The sequence below is a fragment of the Balaenoptera borealis genome (genome assembly GCF_965194805.1).
Source record: "Balaenoptera borealis genome assembly, chromosome: 3".
Classification (NCBI taxonomy): Eukaryota; Metazoa; Chordata; class Mammalia; order Artiodactyla; family Balaenopteridae; genus Balaenoptera; species Balaenoptera borealis.
Window position 1 is genome coordinate 110,938,314 of NC_138866.1, and position 21,452 is coordinate 110,959,765.

Below are 21,452 nucleotides of genomic sequence, written 5' to 3' on the forward strand. Positions count from 1 at the left end.
GAGCACTGCTTTCTGAAAAGAGAACTATTGTGCTAATGGCTTCGATTTGGGGAGCAAAGAGGAAGTGCTCTAGTAAAGGACACTCCTGAATATGCAAACAATACCCCACGCAGGTAGTGAGCCAGTGGTGTGAACAGGCAGGTCGGGAAAGCTTCCCCTGTCTGGGGTCTAGGAGCCATCTCCACGCTGCTTGCAGGGACTGCCTAGTGACCGGTCAGAGCAGCAGGGAGGGGAAAATACAGTGTTGGAGTCCCAGCTTCCAGAGTTAGGAAGTGGAACCTGTCCCTGGGATCCTTCTCCACTGAGGAGAGAGCAGTGGCTGTGCACCAGCAGGAGCTCTTGCAGATGGTTTTCAAGATGCTGCCGCAATCAATTGTACCTTCACGCAGCTAGAGAACATTGTTTTAAGTCCAGTTAAAGTTGTTTGACCAAAACGACAAACTGTCATGGAAAAGCAACAGCAAGGTATTCTGAATAACGAAAAGCACAGTTTAAAAGGACCTGAACTTTGAGGCCCGTACATGAAAATTGATATAGCTTTTTTTCGTACATCTTGCTGTTGACCAGCATGCTCTACTGATTATTGGGTGAAGGGGAAAGACAACCAGATGTTCAGGGAGAAGGAGGATACAGCATTTTTTCTGTGGCCAAAGCGTGACATTGAGCTCATGTGCCACTGGCTGTTTCCAGGCCAGGAGACGTGAGGTGAGGGGAAGAGTGAGGGTGGGTGGGGCGTTCAGCCAGTGCGTGTTCCCACGTGACTCCCCGCCAGGTAAAGTAGTGGGTCTCCCAGAGCCTCCTCAGACACACACACAATTCATGTCACGTGAGTTTACAGTGTGGCAAATTTACCTGGTTAAATCTTTGAAAGAATTCTGTCATCTGTTCTTCATCCATGCTTCCTAGACAGACATTCAAGTGTCTTCATATTTATTTTTTTTGAGAGTATGACGCATCTTTAAGAATTTTTCTATCAAACAGAAATAGCAATTAATAGATTCTGATAAAGGAGGAATGGATAAGATATTCATATATATCTGTAGAATAAACCTGGAATGACATAAAGAAAAAAAAACAGAAGTAGCAGTTAAAAGATTATCCCAGTGGTATTACTGTTCATTAAAAAATAAAGTGGTGGCGAGTGTGGGAAAACTTCCCCCAAGATACTAACCGTGCATGCTCACACCTTGTCCCTCAGACGCTGCAGGAACATGCATTACTCCACGTCTGGAGGCAGAGGGTGGTCCCTCCCCAGGTTGCTGGCATTACCATTTGGCAGTGCTTTCTCTCTGTCACCTGCTTTGTCCGTTGACAGTTTCCTTGGAGTTTCCCCTGAGACCAGGCCAACCTAGGGGGAGCCAAGGCCAGCTGAACAGCTCTGGTCTCTTGGCAGTTCCAGTGGTTCTGAGAAGTTTCCCTTTTATTAGGACTAGTAAACGTGGTGGTCCTAAAGACAGCCCACCCACGGGTCCTCTGGAAGAGAAGCTGACCAGGTTCGCAGACCGTTCAGGTCTTTGGGTACAGGCTAAGGTCTCCCCTCAGGCACCTCTCAACTCAGTATCAGAGCAAACTGGTAGCAGCCAAACTGGCTACAAACAAAGCAGAAACAGGGCTGCCTGTTCCACTCAGGCTTCCACCTGGCAGGAAAATGCTTCACTTGTGTTGTGGGAGTTCTCAGTGTTGGCCTCCTTTTTTTTTTCCCGAAGGACATTTAAACTATATGCAAATGTTCACACTTAAAAAAAATTACACCCAAAGAATTTTTTTTTTAAATTTCTGATGTGATAAGACCTTGTTTTGAATAGTAAGCATCCTACAAAGCGTTCAGTAACACAGGAAAAAGCATGATTCCTAACTGGAAAGACGGTGCCGTGAGTTGTAATCTGGTTTTTGTAGCCAGTTGTGAGAGAAATGACCATTGTGCTTATCAGTTCTCAGCAAGGCGGTCCCTCAAAGGAGATTTTCAAGGAGGGAGGTGGAAATCAGGGCAGTGACCCTTTGGCCATCTCCTGTGGGTGCCTTTGGCTCCTTCACTGTCAAGTCCATCAGGGGAAGGGGCCACAGGGATGTAATTCACAAAGAAAAAGGCCAGAAAGAGGACCACAGATGGAAGTATTCTTCCTCTGCTAGACGCATGCCCAGGGACCTGTCTGGGAGGATGGGCCTGGTGGAGGCTGGGAAAGATACTGCAGGAAGGAGGCCAAAAGAGTGGGAGCAAAAGAAAAAGGAGTCGGTGCTAATTTTTAGTCCGTGCCTTCTTTAAAAAGGTTTCACCTGAAACCGTAACGTGTCAGAGCTAAAGGACCAGGAGGGTTGAGTTTGCTCTTGAAATTACAAACAGAACATGTTTGTTTGATACCTGGAGAAGGGCAGCAAATTCCCCAAAGTCACATGGCGGAAAGGGCAGAGCAGTGACTGAAATCCAGTTGTCCATCTACTGGTTGGGTGTCAAGGGAGAAGCTGGAAGCAGTACCGGCACTTGACACTTTATCTTTGATTTGTGTTTTTTATTTATATTGTAGGTTGTAGTCAGAAATGGCAGCTAGAATCTTTGTTAGAATTATGAGTGGAAAACAGGGTTCAGGCAGAGAAACAGACTGAAAGTCTGAACAACAGTTTTTAAAACCACAAAAAATATATGTAGTAATAGAAAGAAAAATGAAATTAATTGCTAATAGTTATTGAGCATTTACTATGAGTCTGTTATGCTCTGTGTATATTAATAATTTATTTATAACAGCCCTATCGGATATGTAGGAGGGAAGGTAGTTTCAGTAAAGGAATGAATTGACACAAACATTAGGTTCTCAGAATGTTACCAAGTCCAGGCTCGTACTGCTCTGCCACATGACAGGCCAGTAAATTGAGAGATGAGGTGTTGGGGCGGGGAATAGCGACTTTATTCGGAAAGCCAGCAGACCAAGAAGAGGGTGGACTCGTGTCCCAAAGAACCATCTCCCCTGAGTTAGGATTCAGCCTCCTTTAATACTAAAAGAGGAGGGGGTGTGGTTGGCTGCTGCAAACTTCTTGGTTCCGGGATCCTTTGTTCTTGCAGCTGTCCACAGTAGGTCTGGTCACAATGTTCCTATAAACCTCCAACCAGACACATGTTATTCTCTGTTCTACAACGTTTTAATCTCTATATGAACGGAAAAGTGTTATACCTTTAAAGGTCAGAGCCTTTACAGTGGGCTAGCCTGTATACTTCAGGCTATAGGCAACAATTCTTGTAGCAAAAGCAATAGAATACAAAGGTTAAAGTAAAAGAAAGAGATCCAATATGGAGTCAAGATTTGTCCCTATTACAAGAATCCCTGAAAGGCCAAAAGACAAAATAAAAATGAGGAAAGGCCTCCCCTTTTCTCTCCCCCTTTCCACCCTCCTTCCCCCTCTCTATCAGCACAACAGGAGTCTCAAATGCTCTCCCGAGCGTGGGAAGCAGGCAGCCAGGGAGTCAGCCCAAAGTGTGGCCTTTCCCAAGAGGGATCTCGCCAGACCTCTAACTTTTTAAAAGAGGAGCTCTGGAGAAGATCACCAAACAAGAAAAATATCAGCAAAAGGATGCTTAGACTTTTCTCAAAGCTACCGAAAAGACAAGGCTGGAGTCTGCTAGACAGTCCTGGAAGGACAATTACTGAGAGCTACAAGTGACCTGGCCAATAATCTTTTCTAGTGGAGGGGACCAGGGAAAGAGCATTGTACAGGGGATGAGAAGATGGATTCAGCTCTCAGAGGCTGCAGCTGACACCTTCATTAAGCAAGGCAGACTGTTAGTTTGCACATCTGTGACATTATTTTGTTAAGAGAGCCTCTTAGTAAAATGCTGCTGTGTTTTGCATCTGTATATGCATGAGTCAGTGTCAGAGACTATGAGTGCCAGTTGAGGGATACAGATAGAGCGTACAATTAACAACCCACAGCATTCCACAGGGCAGGAGCCAGTGCTTTGATGTGTGTGTCCAATCGTCCCCAGGAATCAGGAATGGAAAGTTACTGACGGGGACACTTACTCCGTGCATCTCCCCTTCTCTTACTATGTAAATTGTCATCTGGCTGGACTCCGGTACTCAGAGACTCATCTTAAATGGATACATTCTCTCAACAAACCTTTATCACATGGGCTTCTCTACCTAACGTTGTGCTCCAGAGACATAAGTTGGATGAAACACAGTCCGTGCCCTGGAGGAGATTGCAGGCTGGTAGGATTCAGCTGACTGGTGTGTCTGTTCTCCTGAGTCCAGACCAGCACTTCCCCCATGGTAGCCCATACCACCTGCATCTTCCACCAGATCCTCAGTGATCTGAGCAAGGAAGGGCTGTCCATTCAGCAGCCCATTGAGTGAAAGCATTTCCTTACATTCAGATGCCGTGGTCTCCAGACTCTTCCCCAGGGTCCCCTTGCAGCAGCTCCAACTTACTGTTCTTCTCCTCAATCTCCCAGCTACAGTGGGGTTTGTTCTATTAACAATTCCTGCATTTTAATTGTGATCCTTTTATTCAGGGAAGTCCTTCAAAGACCAAGCCAATTCCATTTCTCTCCTCTTTTGCACCGTGGTTAAGCACATGCCCTCCCTTCTCTCACTACCCTCACACCCCTCTCCCAGATTCCATCCTGTACGCTGGTGGGAGCTGAAGCCAATGGGAATTTGGACTGGGGTGCCGTGGCTTTTCACCAAGTCTCCTTGGCTTGGGGAGATCCCATTTTCTCAGGCTAGAAGTTGTATGGTATGAGGAAACATCAGCATTATGTCTAATTTCAGCAGGAGAGAGAGAGTGGGCATTTAGTCTTAATGGTAAACCTGGCCCACAGAAAGGTACCAGTCCTGCAGGTAGAAGGCAGATCTCATCATGGAACTCTGCCCAACTGCAGCATCTAAATGTTTGCCCTCCATCACAGTCGGCTTTATTAAGCCTTTTTCTTGGGAAACTCTCTCATACTTTTTAATCAGAGGAAATGTCTCTCAGAGATAAGGCTTCCTGCCATGCCCATTTTAAAGTCTAGAGATCTTATGGAAAGAAAAAGAAAAATTCATCAAAGGGCATTACAGCACTTGTCATTGCAGGAAAAATCTGTGGGTGTCAGAAGTATTTCCAAGTTGAGTATGTATTTCAAACATGTGTTTTAAAAAAAAAAACAAAACCCAGCCAGGGTAGCGAAAGACATGGGAGAGCCCTTTTCAATCAGTGCTAATGAGATATTCTTTCAGATCTATCCATGCTTAGAGTTAGCACTTAGTTTTTGGGAAATTCCATTTTTGTGCATTTTAAAATTTGGGAAATCAGAAACCTGCTGTGAAGTGGACTCAACCTTGGAACCCATAGCATAGCTGAGGCCCCCTGCACCTGCTGCAAGGGTCTGGGAGACATTGGGAGCCAACACGGGCCTCCGTTTCCTCATCTGCAAAATGAGGAGGAGCTCCCTTTGGACTCAGAAACTCTGTGATTTCCCCAGTGCCTTAATCTGTTATATGCTTGACTTTCTTTTGCAGAACGAATTTCCAGAAAAGCTCTTAATTCAAGGTCATTGAATCTACCTATCACAGCCCAATGCCATTTCTTGTGGCTTATGTATAACAGTTCCTTTTATGCCAGAGTGTCTTAAAATGAGTCGTTTTATGTTTCAGTGAACAAATTTTGTATTCCACCGCTATCAACAAGCTTCCCCACCCCATAATAAGGAATCCAAAATTAATCTATTGGAACGGAATCCGTATCTGTCCTAAATGCTCCTAGAGCAAGACTGTGTCAGAAATAGGAAAGAAATACTGCTTCTGTCTCAGAACATCTCAAATGCTGCTGTCATTCTTCAGATCCACTAGATGTGCACGGAAATGTTTTTCTGATAACATGGGTTATAAAAACAAAAGCAGGAATGGCCACATCTTGAACCAGGAGAGATGCCATAAAGAATAGGGAACTGGAAAAGCATTGTATCCGTGTATCCATCCTGTCTGATGGTTCATATGGGCCCATTAGTGAGCCGACTTTGAGCCTCCAGCATGAAGTCGTTCCTCACTGATGCCCAAAGTGGTGGCCTCATCTAGGAAAAACATATCATGATGGAGGCAGAGAAGTTTAGGTTTAGATCTGGTCTAGATTCTTCATGCTGCCACGTGATCTTGGCCCAATACTCCACCTCCCTAAGGTTCCCATTATAAATATAAGGATAAAGATAACTACTGTATATGATTTTTACTCTCTTTTTTGGTGAGGATTAAACAAGTTAATGCACGTGGAAGTGCCTCACAAAATACCTGCATATAGTAGACACTCTTAAAAACGTATCGCTGTTGTACAACATTGGGAATGTACTTAATGCCACTGAATCGTATACTTAAAATTGGTTCAAAGGGTAAATTTTGTGTTATGTATATTTTACCAACACACACAAAGAAAAGTATTGCTATACCTGACCATCATCTCTTAATGCCTGAAAGGTACCAGCCACATCTTCAGCATTCTGTGACCGAAGGGGCACTTAACCATACTGGCTTAGATTCACAGAGCAATATTGCTGGAGGGGACCTTGGCGGTCGTCTAGTGTATTGTGATGTTCCGTCCCACCCAGCCTGGGACCAGGGTCTTTACACTTGCCCAACTTCCCGAAAGTTGATTCTTTTGTTGATGTTGATTCTTTTCAACATCGCAGGCGTTTGGCAGCAGGGGGCCTGGTGATGGTGTATTTAGAGCAGAGCCCTAACGGCCTGATAGCACCTGTGCAGTGGGGGGGAGCCAGTGTTCCTCCCCAGGTGGAGCCGTGCCTCGGGTTTCCAAGGGGTAAGCTCCACCTTGATGTCGCGTTGCCCCAATTTCTTTTCCACCACTGGTGATCTCTGGTTGGCATGTGGCTCTCTGCTCAGCCACAGAAATGCAAATACTTTTGTTTTCACCCAAGAGCAATAAGGTTTTTCACAGCTAATAGCCATCTTTCGTTTTTTCAACCCATTTTTCTGAGCCTTGAGTTGTGGGAGAGTGTGCCACCACCCACTCTTTGGATTTCAATTATTGATTATTTTGATTTGGGTTATTGATGCTAATGGAACCCTTCGAATGCATTTTATTCCCAGTGAATTTATGTCTTTTTAAAGATTCTGGTCTGGAAAAATAGTCTGTCTTTGAATTTCCTGATTTGAACTTTGTAAGGAATCTCAATGCTGGCAGTTTTTATCTTTTAGAGAAGGGGGGGGGGGCAGCAGACGGAGAGGCACCCAGCCAGCTTCAGCCTTTCTACCCTGGGTGTGGGTTGTGGATAAAAGGCCACGCACGGAGGAAGAGCCAGGTGACCAAGAAGTAAGTCATTTGGCAGAAAGCGCCCTTTGGGGATACGAATTGCATGTGATGCTGTTTTCTTTTGGTTATAGCAAGCGGATGAGACCCTGGATTTTGAAGAACAGATCTTGGAAGCTGCTAAATCCATTGCTGCTGCCACAAGTGCCCTGGTCAAATCGGCCTCGGCAGCCCAGAGGGAGCTGGTGGCCCAAGGAAAGGTGTGTAAACCCCACTGGCCAAGTGGTGGAAAGTTCACACAGCAAGAGCCTCTGAGGACTAAGAAAAAGGCGATACCGCTTGCGTCCTGACCGAGGAAGCCGTGCCGCCCCTTCCCTCCCTGACTTGCCCGGCTTTGCCATCTCACTGGATGCTCTGTTTGCTTCAGCCTGACAGACAGAATGAAGGGTTTAGCTTCCAGGCCTCTCATCTGCTTCTTGTCAAGGAGAGCTCCCACTCCAGGCAGCCATCAGGGCCTGAACAAGACATTTATTTTCCCCGCTGTACATTAGGCTATTTAAAGCCATAAACTCATATTTTCCTGGTGGATGGCTATATAAGCACCGTAGTCAGGGGCTTTATAATACCATGTCCAACTCCGGTGACTCCCTTCCTTTTCTTAGGACTGTTGAGCTGAATGCCGTCCCAACTCTGCAGTTAGCATTTTCCTTAGCCCTTTGGTCAAAAGGCCGGTCTGGTTTTAAAGCTGAGATTTCTTCAACCTGCTTCATCTCCAGTCACCCATTCCATGTGCATTAGCGTGAAAGCCTAGTTCTTTTTCAGTGATCCAAAGGATTAATAGTACATTAAACTAATTCCTGGATGTGAAAAGGCCTTCCAATGTAAAATATTCCGTGTGTCCTATTATTCCCATACAACATGGAACCACCCCATCCAAGTTACGTCTTGCAGAGAAGCCTCTCAATCATAGAGTCACCACGGAAATCCTGCCAGGTTTGGGAAATTTGGTCACTGTAACTGTCAGTCACTTATATTTGATGTTAAAAGGCCTTCGCTGTCAGTGTACAGATGACGGATGTGATTGTGTCTTTTTGGTTGTTTTTGTTTTTATCATTTTTTTAAATATATATTTTATTTATTTATTTCGTTGTGCCGGGTGTTAGTTGAGTAGGCAGGCTCCTTAGTTGCGGCACATGGGCTCCTTAGTTGTGGCATGTGAACTTTTAGTTGCGGCATGCGCGTGGGATCTAGTTCCCTGACCAGAGATCAAACTGGGCCTCCAGCATTATGATCGCGGAGCCTTAACCACTGCACCACCAAGGAAGTCCAATTGACCTAAGAACTTGTAATACAGACAGTTATGCACAGCTGGTGGCCTTCTGTCTTCCTCCATGAAGTCTCTTGTGAGCTTAGCTGTGCCTTAATCCAACCTACGTCCACTGGTTCCTCTTTCTAAACCATTGTGTATCCAATACTGATGTATGTACATCTCCCCAACCAGCATGAATCTGTCCCTTTATGCTTCTCACTTATCCCCTGTAGATCTAGCAGAGTGTCGACCTCAGTCACCTAGGACTTGTTGACTAGTCGATATGTAAAGACCAAAAATGGATCATTGAGAAGAACATCCTACCTAAAACTTTCGATTTATTTGCACATTGATTAAAGAGCCATCTACGTGCTGGACACATTGCTAGACACTAGAGAATCAAACTTGAATATGGCCAAGCCTCTGTCCTCCAAGGAACTTATGCGTTCAAGCATTTAAAAAGTTGGTAACGGAGGTTCAGCTGGACCTGGGGAACTATAGATGATACGCAGGACGTTGGGGCCTTACCTGACCTTCAGCACTCCCTGATGTGCTGGCAGAGCTCCAGTTTCATATGCAAATTTAGATACTCATCTCTTTTTTTTTTTTCCCACACACACACACTGTATTTTATTTTTACAAGAGATAAATAAACTGACACCATGCATTGTAAATGGATGACCACAACAGAAGCAACAATGATTGCAATTACCAAACACGAAACACACTCATGCTATGTCATAATATTGACATTCAGTCCAGTAATCCTCCACTGTAACAGCTCCTTTACTTTGCAGTGAAAATTGGTTTGTATATTTTTTGCCTCTGTGTCCTTGTGGGATTTTTTTTTTATTATTCAAACAGAAAGTCACAAAAATTATAATCATCCTCATCAGTTCACTCAGTCCCATGTAATTAATTTTTTTTTCATCTTGATCTTTTGTTAGCACTTTTATGAATTCATCAGTTTTCCATTAGAGTTCTGAAAGGGCTTATTCATTCAGTTCAGCAGTATAGTCAGTTACCAGAAACCTGTACTTGTCAAGAGTCTTTTCCATGAATTCCCTGAAGATGAAACCCTTTTATAGGAACATATTTGCAAAAGCATCAGAGTACACCCAGAACTGTCTGTAAATGACAAAAGACTTAAAAATGACCACGGTTAAAGATTTGATGAAAGTTCATAATAATGCAATTGACAAGGAAATTTAGTTATTTCTGAGATATACATTTTAAAGTAATAACTAGAATTATGACTTATAACATTATACCAGAACATATAAGATTTTTAGAAATTTCATGTAATGTCTGAAACATTTATATTAACATATTTCCATACAAATAACCCAATGAATAGATACTCATCTCTTACCTCTCCAGGCACCTCCCACACATGTAAAGGTGTTTCCTCCTGTAGCCCCCTCTACATCTGGTCAGAAAATGTTTCACTGTTGCAACAATTCCTAAATAGAAACGGGGATCATCTTACTTCCAGCTTCTTACTTCTCTCCCCACCCCTGAAAAAAATGGTCTGTATTTCCTTAAGGCGAGGATCTGTGCTCAATTGTACGGAAAGAGACGCACCCCCTTTTTTAACATCATCTGCCAGAAAGTCACAGCATGGCTTCCAGGGTCAGGAATCAGGAGAGATTTAAGCTTCCTTCACCTCTTGAATGAAGAGGCCTCAGGGGCTCCCGTGTTGGAGATGGAGAAAGGTCAGCAGAGGAAATAGGCGTGTCAAGATAGCCCCATCCATCATTCCTGAGCCGTTTTCCCAGAAACGCGGTACCTGGCAGCGAAATGGAGGTCGTTGAGAGCGTTTCCGGTCGCCTCCTTGTGGCCCAGGTGGAAACCAGTCAGGACGTGCAGTCTTGGAGCTGCTGGGGTCCTGCATGGGAAAGGGTGCTCCATTCTCCTGCCGGTGCTGTTGGCAAGAGTCCCAGGGAGGTGCTGCATGTCTGATGAGATGCTTTTCTCTCCAAATCCAGGGCAAGGTAGAGTTTGGGGGCTACAGGTCACCCTGTGCCTTCCCTCCCTCATTGCTGCTTTTCCTACTCCACTCTAGGTGGGCTCCATCCCCGCCAATGCCGCAGATGACGGACAATGGTCACAGGGCCTGATTTCTGCCGTGAGTTGCCCTCTCCTCCTTCCCCATTGGCTTTTTGGATCCCCTGAGGGAGGTTTGGGCCTCAAGTCACTTCTCTGTTGACTGTCCCCAGGCCCGGATGGTGGCAGCTGCGACCAGCAGTCTCTGCGAGGCGGCTAATGCCTCTGTGCAGGGGCACGCCAGTGAGGAGAAGCTCATCTCATCCGCCAAGCAGGTCGCCGCGTCCACGGCTCAGCTGCTCGTGGCCTGCAAGGTGAAGGCTGATCAGGATTCGGAGGCCATGAGGCGGCTACAGGTAATGGTCACTGATGCTGGTGGGAAAATACTCCTGTTGGAGCGGGTAAGTGTCACCAAAGGCGGCAGTCTCGCTTCCTTGGCATGACCCACCAGGCCTTCCATCAGCCAGCTCTGTCCCACATTTCTCATCTCCTGCCATGTGCAGCCATGCGTCCTACCCCTGCAACGCCACCAAACTGACGTTCTCCATGCGTGCCTCCTGGTCTCATGCCTTGGGATCCTCCTCCCCACCAGCCCCAACCTTGGTGAACTCCTACTCGTCCTTCATGACTCATCTCCAAAGCCACCTCTTCTGGGAAGCCCTCCTTGAATCCCAGACCTTGGGCAGTCAGTCCCTCTTCTGCCCGGCCATAGCCTTTGGGCAGACCAGTCTTGCAGTTCCTGTCACCCAGTACCACCACATTTATCTTTAGTCCACCTTTGACAAGGCTGTGAGCTTCTTAGGTGCAGGTACCAGATCTTTATCTTTGTGTCTCTCACTCCTAAGATGGTACCTGTTTCAGTGGAGGCTCTCATTCAGTGTTTGCTTAAGAAGAGAACAAAAGGACTGAGGAATTTATATGAGATGCTGCTAAGGTTTCCCAGAGCCCAGAGAACACACTTATGAAGGTGTCACTTGAGTTCTGCCCAGTGGATCTATGTTTTCCTGATTGTGTATTTTAAGCACAGTGAAAGAAATGTTGGAATGAAAAAGATCACATAGCTTCACCATCCTCACATGTCCAGTGCTATTTTTTTCTCTTCCTGTTTTTATCTTACACAAAATACTTTTGTCTAGTTGTCATCCTAACAGAGACATTCTGCATTTTTTTCACTTCACATTTTATCATACTTTTTTTTTTCCTTGAAGAAAAGGCTTCATAATGGCCCTGTGCAAAGCTAACTGGTTCATTCTTCATGAGTCTCATTTTTAATGATTGCATGATATTATATCAACTGATGATGCCAGAATTTCTCTATATGTTGGACATATTTGTTTCCAATTTTCTAGATGTTTGTTACTATAATAAATGTTGTAATACAGATTGTTTATGTTGCTAAAAATGTTTATGTAAGATCATAAATGGCAGAAATATTTGAACAATTCCACTGAGACTCGGGACTCTTGTCATATTTCCTAAGTTGTAAAGTGCATGGCCATTGTTTGGTCCTCCTGTGTCTGCCTCTCTCTGACCCACCTCCCTCACCTTCATTTTTCTCCTGGCATAAACCCAGGGGAAAATGGGGAGCTGCATGTTTGTGAATGTGCGATTCATGGGTTTGGGGGACACTCCTTTGGAAAACATCCTGAGTTAAGAGAGACCTGGGTTCAAGACCTGCCTCTACTATGTACAAAGTGCATAATCTTATACAAATCATTCAAAACCTTTCAGGCCTTAGTTGCCACGTCTGTAAAATGAGGATAGAGATGCCGGCACTGGCTCTTACGAGGGTCAGAAATGTGAAAGTGCTTTTGTAAGTCCTAAGGATTTACACAGATACAACCCAGCATCACTCTTATTATCATCATTACTGATTTATCTGGATGCTGCAATGTTGTGTGAATTCTTTACAATGACCCCAGAGGTTCTCTGGGGCTACACAGACCTATGTTCAAATCACAGCTCTATAACTTACCAGCTGCAGGATCTTAGATTAGTTATTCAACCTCACTTTCTACATAGAAAAGTGGACTAATGATTTCTGACCTCATAAAACTGTTTTGAGAATAAGCATATGATGACTGTTCGTCAAGCGCTAATGGGCCTCCCCTTCCCTTCTTGCGCGAGCCCTCGTGGTCCCCCTTGGCCACTTTAGATCACCAACCAGATGAGCCAGTTAACTTTAAATGAGAAAACTCTCAACTTTCTGATGGCTCACCCCCAAGAACAAGTCCTTGACGCTGAGGGGACTGGTCAAGGACTGTGGGAGATGTAACGAAGGCTTGACCACCGTGAAAAGGAAATTCCAGACCTCAGGTGGCAGAGGTCAAGTCCCCTGGGCCATGCCTTTTGAGCATTAAGAGTAAACCAGTGGGGGCTGTAGCCCTTGCTGAAGATCTAGGCTGCACGTGGACCAGCTCTTCTGCAGTGTGTCTGGCACTCGCCCCATCCTTGACCGTGCGGCATAAAGCCAGCTGTGACTCTAAAAGCACATCCGTAAAGGCCCTAGTTACTGTGGGGCTCCCATTCCTTCTGTGCAGGGGTAGGTTGTGCTTTCACAGCCCTTCATTCCCTCCAAAAGCATTCAGCGAGCCCCAGCCCTGCGCAGCCACTGTGCCCGGCGCTGGGGATGCAGAGACTGAAGTCACAGCCCCTGCCTTCAAGTTGCTCACTGTCCAGGAGGAAGACAGGCAACCACAAGTGTGGTAAAGGCTGCAAAGAAGCCAGCAGGGAGCTTTCCAGCAGCACCTGGGAGGGTGTGGGTAAGGCCGAGACGGACAGAAAGAGCGATCTCTGAGCCAAGTCCTCCAGTATGCCTCAGTAGGATGGGGCAGGGGGAGGTGGCTTTCTAACCAAGGAGGCAGCCCCTGGGCAAGTTTCTGTTAACACACATATCATAGTGCTATAATCGTGTATTCACATAATTTGTAATTCCCCTGAGACATGCGTGTTCCCTGGGAGCCAGGAAATGTGTCTCATTAACCTGTGAGTGAGCTAAGGTTAGGTAGGTGCCAGTGTTGGTAGAATCAACGGATGGATGGACAAATGGATACTACCTAGAGAGAAGTTCTGTGTTATATACAATTGGATGATAAATCAATTCATAGTCTCATGAACTGTGCCTCCATGTCTGTCTCACTGAATCCAAATGGCTGTTTCTAATGATATAATGTGTGTTTTGTCCCCTCTCCAGGCAGCAGGAAACGCTGTGAAAAGAGCCTCAGACAATCTTGTGCGTGCAGCCCAGAAGGCAGCATTTGGCAAAGCTGATGACGATGATGTTGTAGTGAAAACAAAGTTTGTAGGGGGCATTGCTCAGGTTTGTGATTAAACCCAGACAGTGTTTACTCCCAGGATGAGCACGGTCTTATAACAGAGGCACGAAATAACAGTGGCTTAAACAAGATGGAAGTTTATTTCTCCCTGGTGAGAGACAGTCTTGGGTGTAAGCAGTCTAGGGATGGCGTGGAGGCTGCTTTGTGACTGAGACCCAGACCCCATCCGCCTACTGCTCCACCGTCCCTGAGATGTTGCCTTGGCAACGTCTTGGTCTAAGATGGCTTGGTAACCACCTCAGTTTTCCAGCCAGCATGAAGACGGAAAGTTAGGGCGGGCATGACTCTGAAGTTGTCTGCATCACTTGCTCTCACATGCCATTGGTCAGCGCTTCATCACATGGCCAGCCTAGCTGCAAAGGAGGCAGGGAAATGGAGTATTCTTTTCTGAGTAGCAGTGTGCCTACCTAAAAATCAGGGATTCTGTTATAGAAAAGGGAGAGGAGAGAATTGGAGGATAGCGATATTATCATTTAAATAAAATGATGCATTTGGAGCTGCTACTCACTCCAGATTTTTGGCCCTAGAGAAAGAATGAATGATGACCCTCTCCCAGAAGTTTTACAAGTGTGGATGAGAATCTGACTTATGCAGGCCTGCATTCTTGTGAATGAGAGTGGGGTGGAAAGGTCAGGAAACCATGCTTGCAGTTTGGAATGTGTTAATGTAAATCCTCTATATGAGATTGGTTTTCCAGCAGGAGCACTGAGGCCCTGTGGCTGAACTTACTCATTCCCATGCCTTTCTTAGCTCTTCCTGAACCACTCCCTGTGTTTGGAAATACACAGGATGCATTTTTACCAGAATCTGCTTCTTGATACACTAGTTCCATGAGAAGTTTCATGAAGAAGGGTCTCTGATCAAACAGTTCTGGGAATCACTGACTTCTGTACTCCCTCCTCAGATATCACAATGCTCGTTAGTCTAGCAAGACTCTGAAAAGACCTTTGCTTTTCAGAAATCTACTTGACTTTCTTGAGCACAGACTTACCCTTTCCCCTTTATACCTATTAACTAATATTCCTCAGATCACACCTTAGAAGCATGAAGTAAATATATGAAAGCCGTCTAGTAGTTAAGGAATCCAGCTTTAGCCTCGAGAATACCCGGGCCGGGTCCTGCTCCACCAGATGGGCCCCTTCAGGAAAGTGGACCCACATCTCTGAGATTCAGCTTTCTCATTGGAAAAATGGGACATTCAATAGGCCATACTTCACACTGTTGCCATGAAGATGATGGGACACTCCGTGTGAAGTGCTTACACCAGAGCCTGGTGCATCATAGGGACGCAGTATATATTTGCTGTTAAATCAGTGGCCAGAAGTCAGCTTATTGTCTTGGATCGTTGGTCTCAAAACCTGAACCGTGGCACAGAGGCTGGTTTCCAGAGCTAAGAATACTTAGTCCCGGGACACTACTGTGTCCCACTGTAGCAGAGGCTGTGGGAGCTCATGAGGCAAGCAGTGGAGGGGAGGGCAGTTTCCTAAAAAGTTTCAGATCCATCCAGCTTGTTGCTTTGCTTCTAGATCATCGCCGCCCAGGAGGAAATGCTGAAGAAAGAGCGAGAACTGGAAGAAGCAAGGAAAAAACTAGCCCAGATCCGCCAACAGCAGTATAAATTCCTACCCACCGAGCTGAGGGAGGACGAAGGCTAAGGCCAGAGCCAAGAGGGCGCACCCCAGGGGCCGGCCATGCGAGAACTGGATGGACAGTGGTCCTGAGGGGCCGGGCACCGCCCTGGCACTGCCCACCTCCCCCTGGGGTGAGCCGGGGGCCCTGAGCTCTCCTGCTCGCTCCTCTGTCTTGTCGGGCACCAGCTGCATGATGGTGATGTCACGCGGTACAGTGTGTTCCACCCACAGCTCCTCTGCCACCTCCCCCAACCCCGCCTCACTGTATCTCAGGAGAGAGGGGGCGCGGGTTCATGGACTGGTAACAAAAAGGAGGAGTCAGTATTACATCGTCCTCAGACACTCGCGCTTCTGTTGGTCCTTCTCTGGGCCTGCTGTGAAATCTTAATAGGAAAAAAAAAAAAAACCAAACAGCTCGGGGGAAATCCTTGATGCCATAGCTACTCAAAGATACTCTTCTCCCTCTCAGGAGAAGATGGACGTTGGAGTTGGACACGGTGAATAAAGGCCAGAAGCATAAACCAGTGTGGACTCCAGGAGGGCAACTCGGGTCCTCCTGCTGTGTCTCAAGCACTGGCTCACCCAGAGGGTGAAGAATTCCTGCTCCTGTTTGCACGCTTTCTTGCCTCAGTGTGTAAGCTCGTTGTACAATCTAGACCCAACTTGTATTCTGTGGCCCAGAAAATCGAATGATTTTTTTTTTTTTTCCTCCATAATCTAAAGGGGCAGAGGTATGGGGGACTGGCAGGGCTCAGTGAGCAGGGGCTGTAATAAAATGTGTGGGCTCCTTACTGTGTAGAGGCTGTTTGAGTTCATACAAATTCATCCACACAAACCCAGGTCCCCCAGGTAACAGTCAGTACAACAGCCCGCCTTAGGCATCTGAAGTGGGGATTCAGCTCCAATAAAGCAATTCCTTGGTAACCTCATCTTTAGGTTCCACATCAGCTTCTCTGCTCTCAAAATGATCAGAATTCAAGATCCTATTAAAAAATCTGTCATCCGTCCTCCAACCCGTGATGGATGTTTTCTCTATGTCCTAATTGTCCCAAAATCTAGATGCATTTTAACATCATTACAAACCTTTAACAAGATAGTTTTGCTAATTAGCCCATCTTAGAGGTGAAGACATACCGTATTTTCAGAGTCTGTCTTCTGTACGCTACGGTTCGAGAATTACAGTTCGAGAGTTTCCCCCCTCCTCTCCTTTCTCTTTTCGGAGCCCTCTCCTTAGAAGGGCATTTTAAGATGTTGAACTTAACTTTAATCTGAGCCTTTCCCCAAGACAGTACATGAAGGATGAATGACCTGTCGGATAGATCCTAATGCCAGGTAGCACTTGTCTTTGAAAAACAATTCATCGGGGGAAGACAATGGTGACAGAGGTACGTGGTTTTTGAAAGCTGCTAACTGTTGAACTCCACTTCTCCGCAGTAATGTGGTATCACATCTCGTATTTCATTCACAGTATAGTTTGAATATTCCACCCAGGGGAAAAGTTGATGCTTTGGTCCACAAAAAGTATCACCTGTAGACCTTGCCCCATGGTCCTGCTTTAACCGACTGTGGCCCATGCCATGGTTTTAAAATATAATTAAACTTTGGACAGCTTCTCATATTTATAAGAAACTTGTAAGTGTTCCACATAGTAGAATTTTTTCCCAGACAAGTTGGAAGTTACAGGAAATACAGTGTAAATGAGAAGCAAGTGGAGAGGGTATGTAGAGAGTTGGGGATGAAGGCATCGACTCAAGAGGAGAGAGCTGGCAGGGCCCTAGCACCTAATGGGAGAAACTAACAAACTCTTGGCTCGCCCTCTTCCAGTGTAGCTAGTACAACTTTTCACTGCTGTCCTGGGCTGCACCCCCTTGGATCTTAGCCCGTGGACTGGGGGCTCTCTCCAAGGGACACTTTGCGGACGGGCACAGGGTGCTTTCTAAGATTAAGAATCCCACCCAGAGGCTCAGAGTCTAGCTGTGTTAATGGCCTCATGTAGCAGGCCTCTGGGGAGCTCCTCCATGGCCCACCCTTGCCCCCTTTTCTTCCAGGCTGTGTGATTGCTCCTCCCCTTCCAGCTGTCCCCTGTCATAGCCTGGCGTCGCAGGAGCCAGGCAGGGCCAAGCAGTGAGTTCTCTGTCCCTGCCTCAGAGTCGTTTAAAACTTCCACTGCGTTTGATACCAGAAAAAACCTCCAGAGACAAGCCAAATGGAAAGGCCTTTAAAGAACAGGTATGGAACAAAGTTGGTATCTGTAGGACCTGTATAAATAGTCTCCCGTCTGGCGTGTTCAGCTGCTGTGAGCTTTGTTGAAGCTGGTTCCCATTTACCACCTGGTGTGGTGTGCTTTTTCATCTGTCCCTTCCCCATCCACCCTCCGTCACATACATGAGTGGCCTCATGGCTGGCTTGGTCTCTCCTCATTTCATGAAATGGGGGAAAGGCTGTGCTTTAGGCGTAATTTAATAAGCACTCCTGTAGGTGTCCCCAGATGGCAGTGAGGGGGGTGCTTCTGGTTTTTCTTCAAAGGGAAATAACAGGTATGAATCGGTTTGGGGTGTGAATGTTCATTTCAGAGCATCTAACAAGAGAGTGGGTTCAGGGTAAAAATGGTCCCAGGCCTGGAGCATAGAAATGCCTCTCTGTGTGAAGGGGGAGCAGGTGTGTAGGTGTGTGTCTCATGAGAGGAGATGACAGAAAGCCTTGAGCTGATCTTTGTGCCCAGAAATTGTTGTCTCTGAAGATCAAAAAAGGAACCTGAACTGGGCTTCAGAACTGCCCAGTGATCTGGGAGTTTGGGCTTTGCTTGGTTCTGCCTTTCAAAAAAAAGTCTTTGGGTAAGGATGCTAAAGCCATATTCAGCTGAACAAGCAGCTCTTGTTTAAATTGCTGGCATCCAGTCAGGTGTGGGCCTGGTGATCAGTGCCAGCGGGTACCTCAGGTCCTGGGCGGCCCTCCAGGCAGGCGTTATGGGCCCCGCAGGCCACCTAGAGGGTGGCCGCGTGGTTAGCGGGTGAGCCCTGTGTGCTTTATCGTGGAAAACTCCTTAGGGCTTCTCATAGGCTCTCCCTGCTTGCGTTCTGGGTGTGTTGTCAGTGAGTTTAACTTATCAAAATATTATAACCAAAATTCACCCAAGAGAGTAAACCCTACCACCCACATGATCCCGAGGCCACAGCCTCATGCAGAAGCCAGGCCGCAGGGTGATGTGGTGAGCAAGCCTGCTCCCTCCATGGCCGTGAACCCCCCAGATCTTCCCCAGCACTGAGGTTCTGGGCTCTGCCCTGGGGATTCTGGCCTTCAGCCCCCAGCACAGGCTATCAGTGTGTTCGGCTCTCAGACCCTGGGGGGAAGCTTCCCTCTGCTGACTGAGGTGATGGCCACCTCTGAGAGCCTTGTGGGAGCCCGAGGAACTGGGGGATGTTCACTTCAGGCTCAGAGGCAGTAGAGTTCAGAAACCCCGAGATCATGAGAGCTATGCCGGCAGCTCAGGTACCACCTCGGCACGGCCTCCTCAGGGGGTGGCCTCTGTGGGGGGGAGACATCTTCCCCCCGCCGGGTCCCCAAGTGCCAAGTTGAAACATCCCTGAGACAACCGCCCCGTCCTTCCGAGTGTCTGCTCGGCATGTTATGCTTACGGGCGTTAGGAACAGGCATGTGGCAGAGCTTCTGTTGACTAACTGAAAAAACAAACACTACAAAGAGACATTTCTCGTCTGTAAAAGAGGTTTGGCTTTGCCTTCCTCGGAGCCCGCCTCCCAGCCCTCCGCAGACGTCCCTGTGTCAGTCACCCCGTAGGCATCTCCTGGTTCCACAAAGCATGCAGCTGGGTTTCACTCAGCCACCTTCTCACCACGCTGCAAAATCCAGAAGGAAATGGGATGGTGAAGTTCTGCCCCAGGTCGTAATGTCTTTATGGTCACATAAATTATTATTATTTTTTATTCACCAGAAATAAACTTGTAAAGGAATGAACCTGTGTGAAAGTCTCATGGGAATGAGAGGAACGTGGAAGAGAGGAAGAGGAGGCTGTGCCTTTATCATGTGAGAGAAAGTCCCCCTTGACTACCAGATCCTTAGTCACCAAAGTGTGTTCGAGAAGGAGTGTGTGTGTGTGTGTGTGTGTGTGTGTGTGTGTGTGACCAAGGCAAAGTCAGGGAACCACTGAATTCCATACAGCTTTGTTGACTCTGGAGAAAATTCAAATAAGAAATAGACCGGGGCTTCCCTGGTGGCGCAGTGGTTAAGAATCCGCCTGCCAATGCAGGGGACACAGGTTCGAGCCCTGGTCTGGGAAGATCCCACATGTCGCGGAGCAACTAAGCCCGTGCGCCACAACTACTGAGCCTGTGCGCTCTACAGCCCGCAAGCCACAACTACTGAGCCTGTGTTCCACAACTACTGAGTAGCTCTCTCCACAGCTAGAGAAAGCCCATGCGCAGCAACTAAGACCCAAGGCAGCCAAAAAGAAAAAAAAAAAGAAATAGACCGTAAGTAGGAAGATGCAATTATCTTCCCCTTAAAGAAGGAAGGGTCCCAGGCAAGGAGCTTGGGCTCTCGGACCATGCGTGTCACCTGATGGGAAGGTTGCACAGCTGGATGCAGAGTGCAGATATTCCTCTGCAAACCTGACTCAGGACCTGACCCTGGAAGGATAACTTCACCTCCAGCAGCCGAGGCAGAAGTGCACCTCCAGAGATTGTACCCCTCCTTCCTGTCGGAATGGGGGTGCAGATTGTTTGGCCAGAGTCCTCGTCTGGGGGAACCAGACTCGGAAAAATGTGAGGCGTAGGCGTATCTCATCCGTAAGAGGGCCATGTCACAGAATCACCATAGCAACGGAGAGAGTGTCACCAGTACGGCTGACAACTAAGAGGATTATTTTTCCTCCTGAAATGGTGATTTGGAATCTCTGAGCCCATTAGTCATGTTTTTCTGTCTTTGACTTAGAAATGGGGATGGGGCTGACTACCCCGTTTTTAAGGGAGATAGGAAGGTGGGAATCCTGAGGCGTGCAGTCCGCGAGGGGGTAAGGGGAGCTGATGTCTGGGGTCTCCTGAGTGAGCTGGGCTGGACCTGCAACCTCCTCAGCCCTGGGCAACCGTGGGCAAGGTGCTCTGGCCGTTTTGCAGAGGGGCAAATGGGACTCAGCCAGGCACGACAGTGGCAGGCGTGGGATTGGAAGCTGTCTGCAGGGATTTAGATCCTCTGCAGCTAAATCAGGCTGACCCACAGTCAGAGACCTTACTGAGTGCCCCGTCACCTACTGTGTGTGGGACACTGGAGACCCTGCCTTATTCCTGGAGAAGGTCACATTCCAGGGAGGACAAACGTGAGCCCAGGCCGGGGGCAAAGAGGACAGAGCCCTGGAGTTGGGAAAAGCCTTCAATAAGAGGGCATCTGGCCTAACTCCTAATGAATAGGCGTTTCCCAGGCAGAGGAGGGGGGGAGGGGGTGTGGGCAGCATTCCAGGCAGTGAGAACAGCACGTGCATGAGCGGGTGGATTGCTTAGGGGGACAAGTAAGAATTCAGTGTGGTCAGGGCTAGGGGTAAGTGGCATGAAGGGGAGGGTGACCAGGAGCACAGTGAGGGGCCTTGTGTCAGGCCAGGGCACCTGGGATTGTTAGCAGGTGAATCGCTCTGCAGGCGCATCAGAAGAGAGATTCTATTCTTGGAGAACTCAGGATCCAAGTGTGGGGATAACAAAGGTCAGCAACTCTGGAGTAAACTAGGTCCCAAGTTATTGTGCCAGAAATGTTCAGAGCAAGGAAGGAGGATGGGAGGCGAGCCACAGAGCCTCTCAGGAGGAGATGCCACAGCAGGAGGGACCACTGCCAGGAGTCAGGGCAGGCTTTGTTTACAGGGGAGCGAGGGGTTTCATCTCTAGATGGCTAGCACTTACTGTA

General features: G+C 47.2%; 1 protein-coding gene across 9 annotated transcripts in view; it reads left to right on the forward strand.

The window, feature by feature from the left end:
- The window catches only part of TLN2 (talin 2), a 446,962-nt gene extending 430,485 nt beyond the window's left edge, over nucleotides 1-16,477 (forward strand). For all 9 annotated transcript variants that reach the window (XM_082383205.1, XM_082383207.1, XM_082383204.1 and 6 more), the window contains 5 exons: nucleotides 7,362-7,487; nucleotides 10,602-10,664; nucleotides 10,756-10,938; nucleotides 13,776-13,901; nucleotides 15,444-16,477. In XM_082383205.1, the coding sequence (XP_082239331.1) occupies nucleotides 7,362-7,487; nucleotides 10,602-10,664; nucleotides 10,756-10,938; nucleotides 13,776-13,901; nucleotides 15,444-15,572 (627 nt within the window). In that variant the 3' untranslated portion in view covers nucleotides 15,573-16,477. The remainder of the gene's footprint in view (nucleotides 1-7,361; nucleotides 7,488-10,601; nucleotides 10,665-10,755; nucleotides 10,939-13,775; nucleotides 13,902-15,443) is intronic.
- The last annotated feature ends 4,975 nt before the right edge of the window (nucleotides 16,478-21,452 follow it).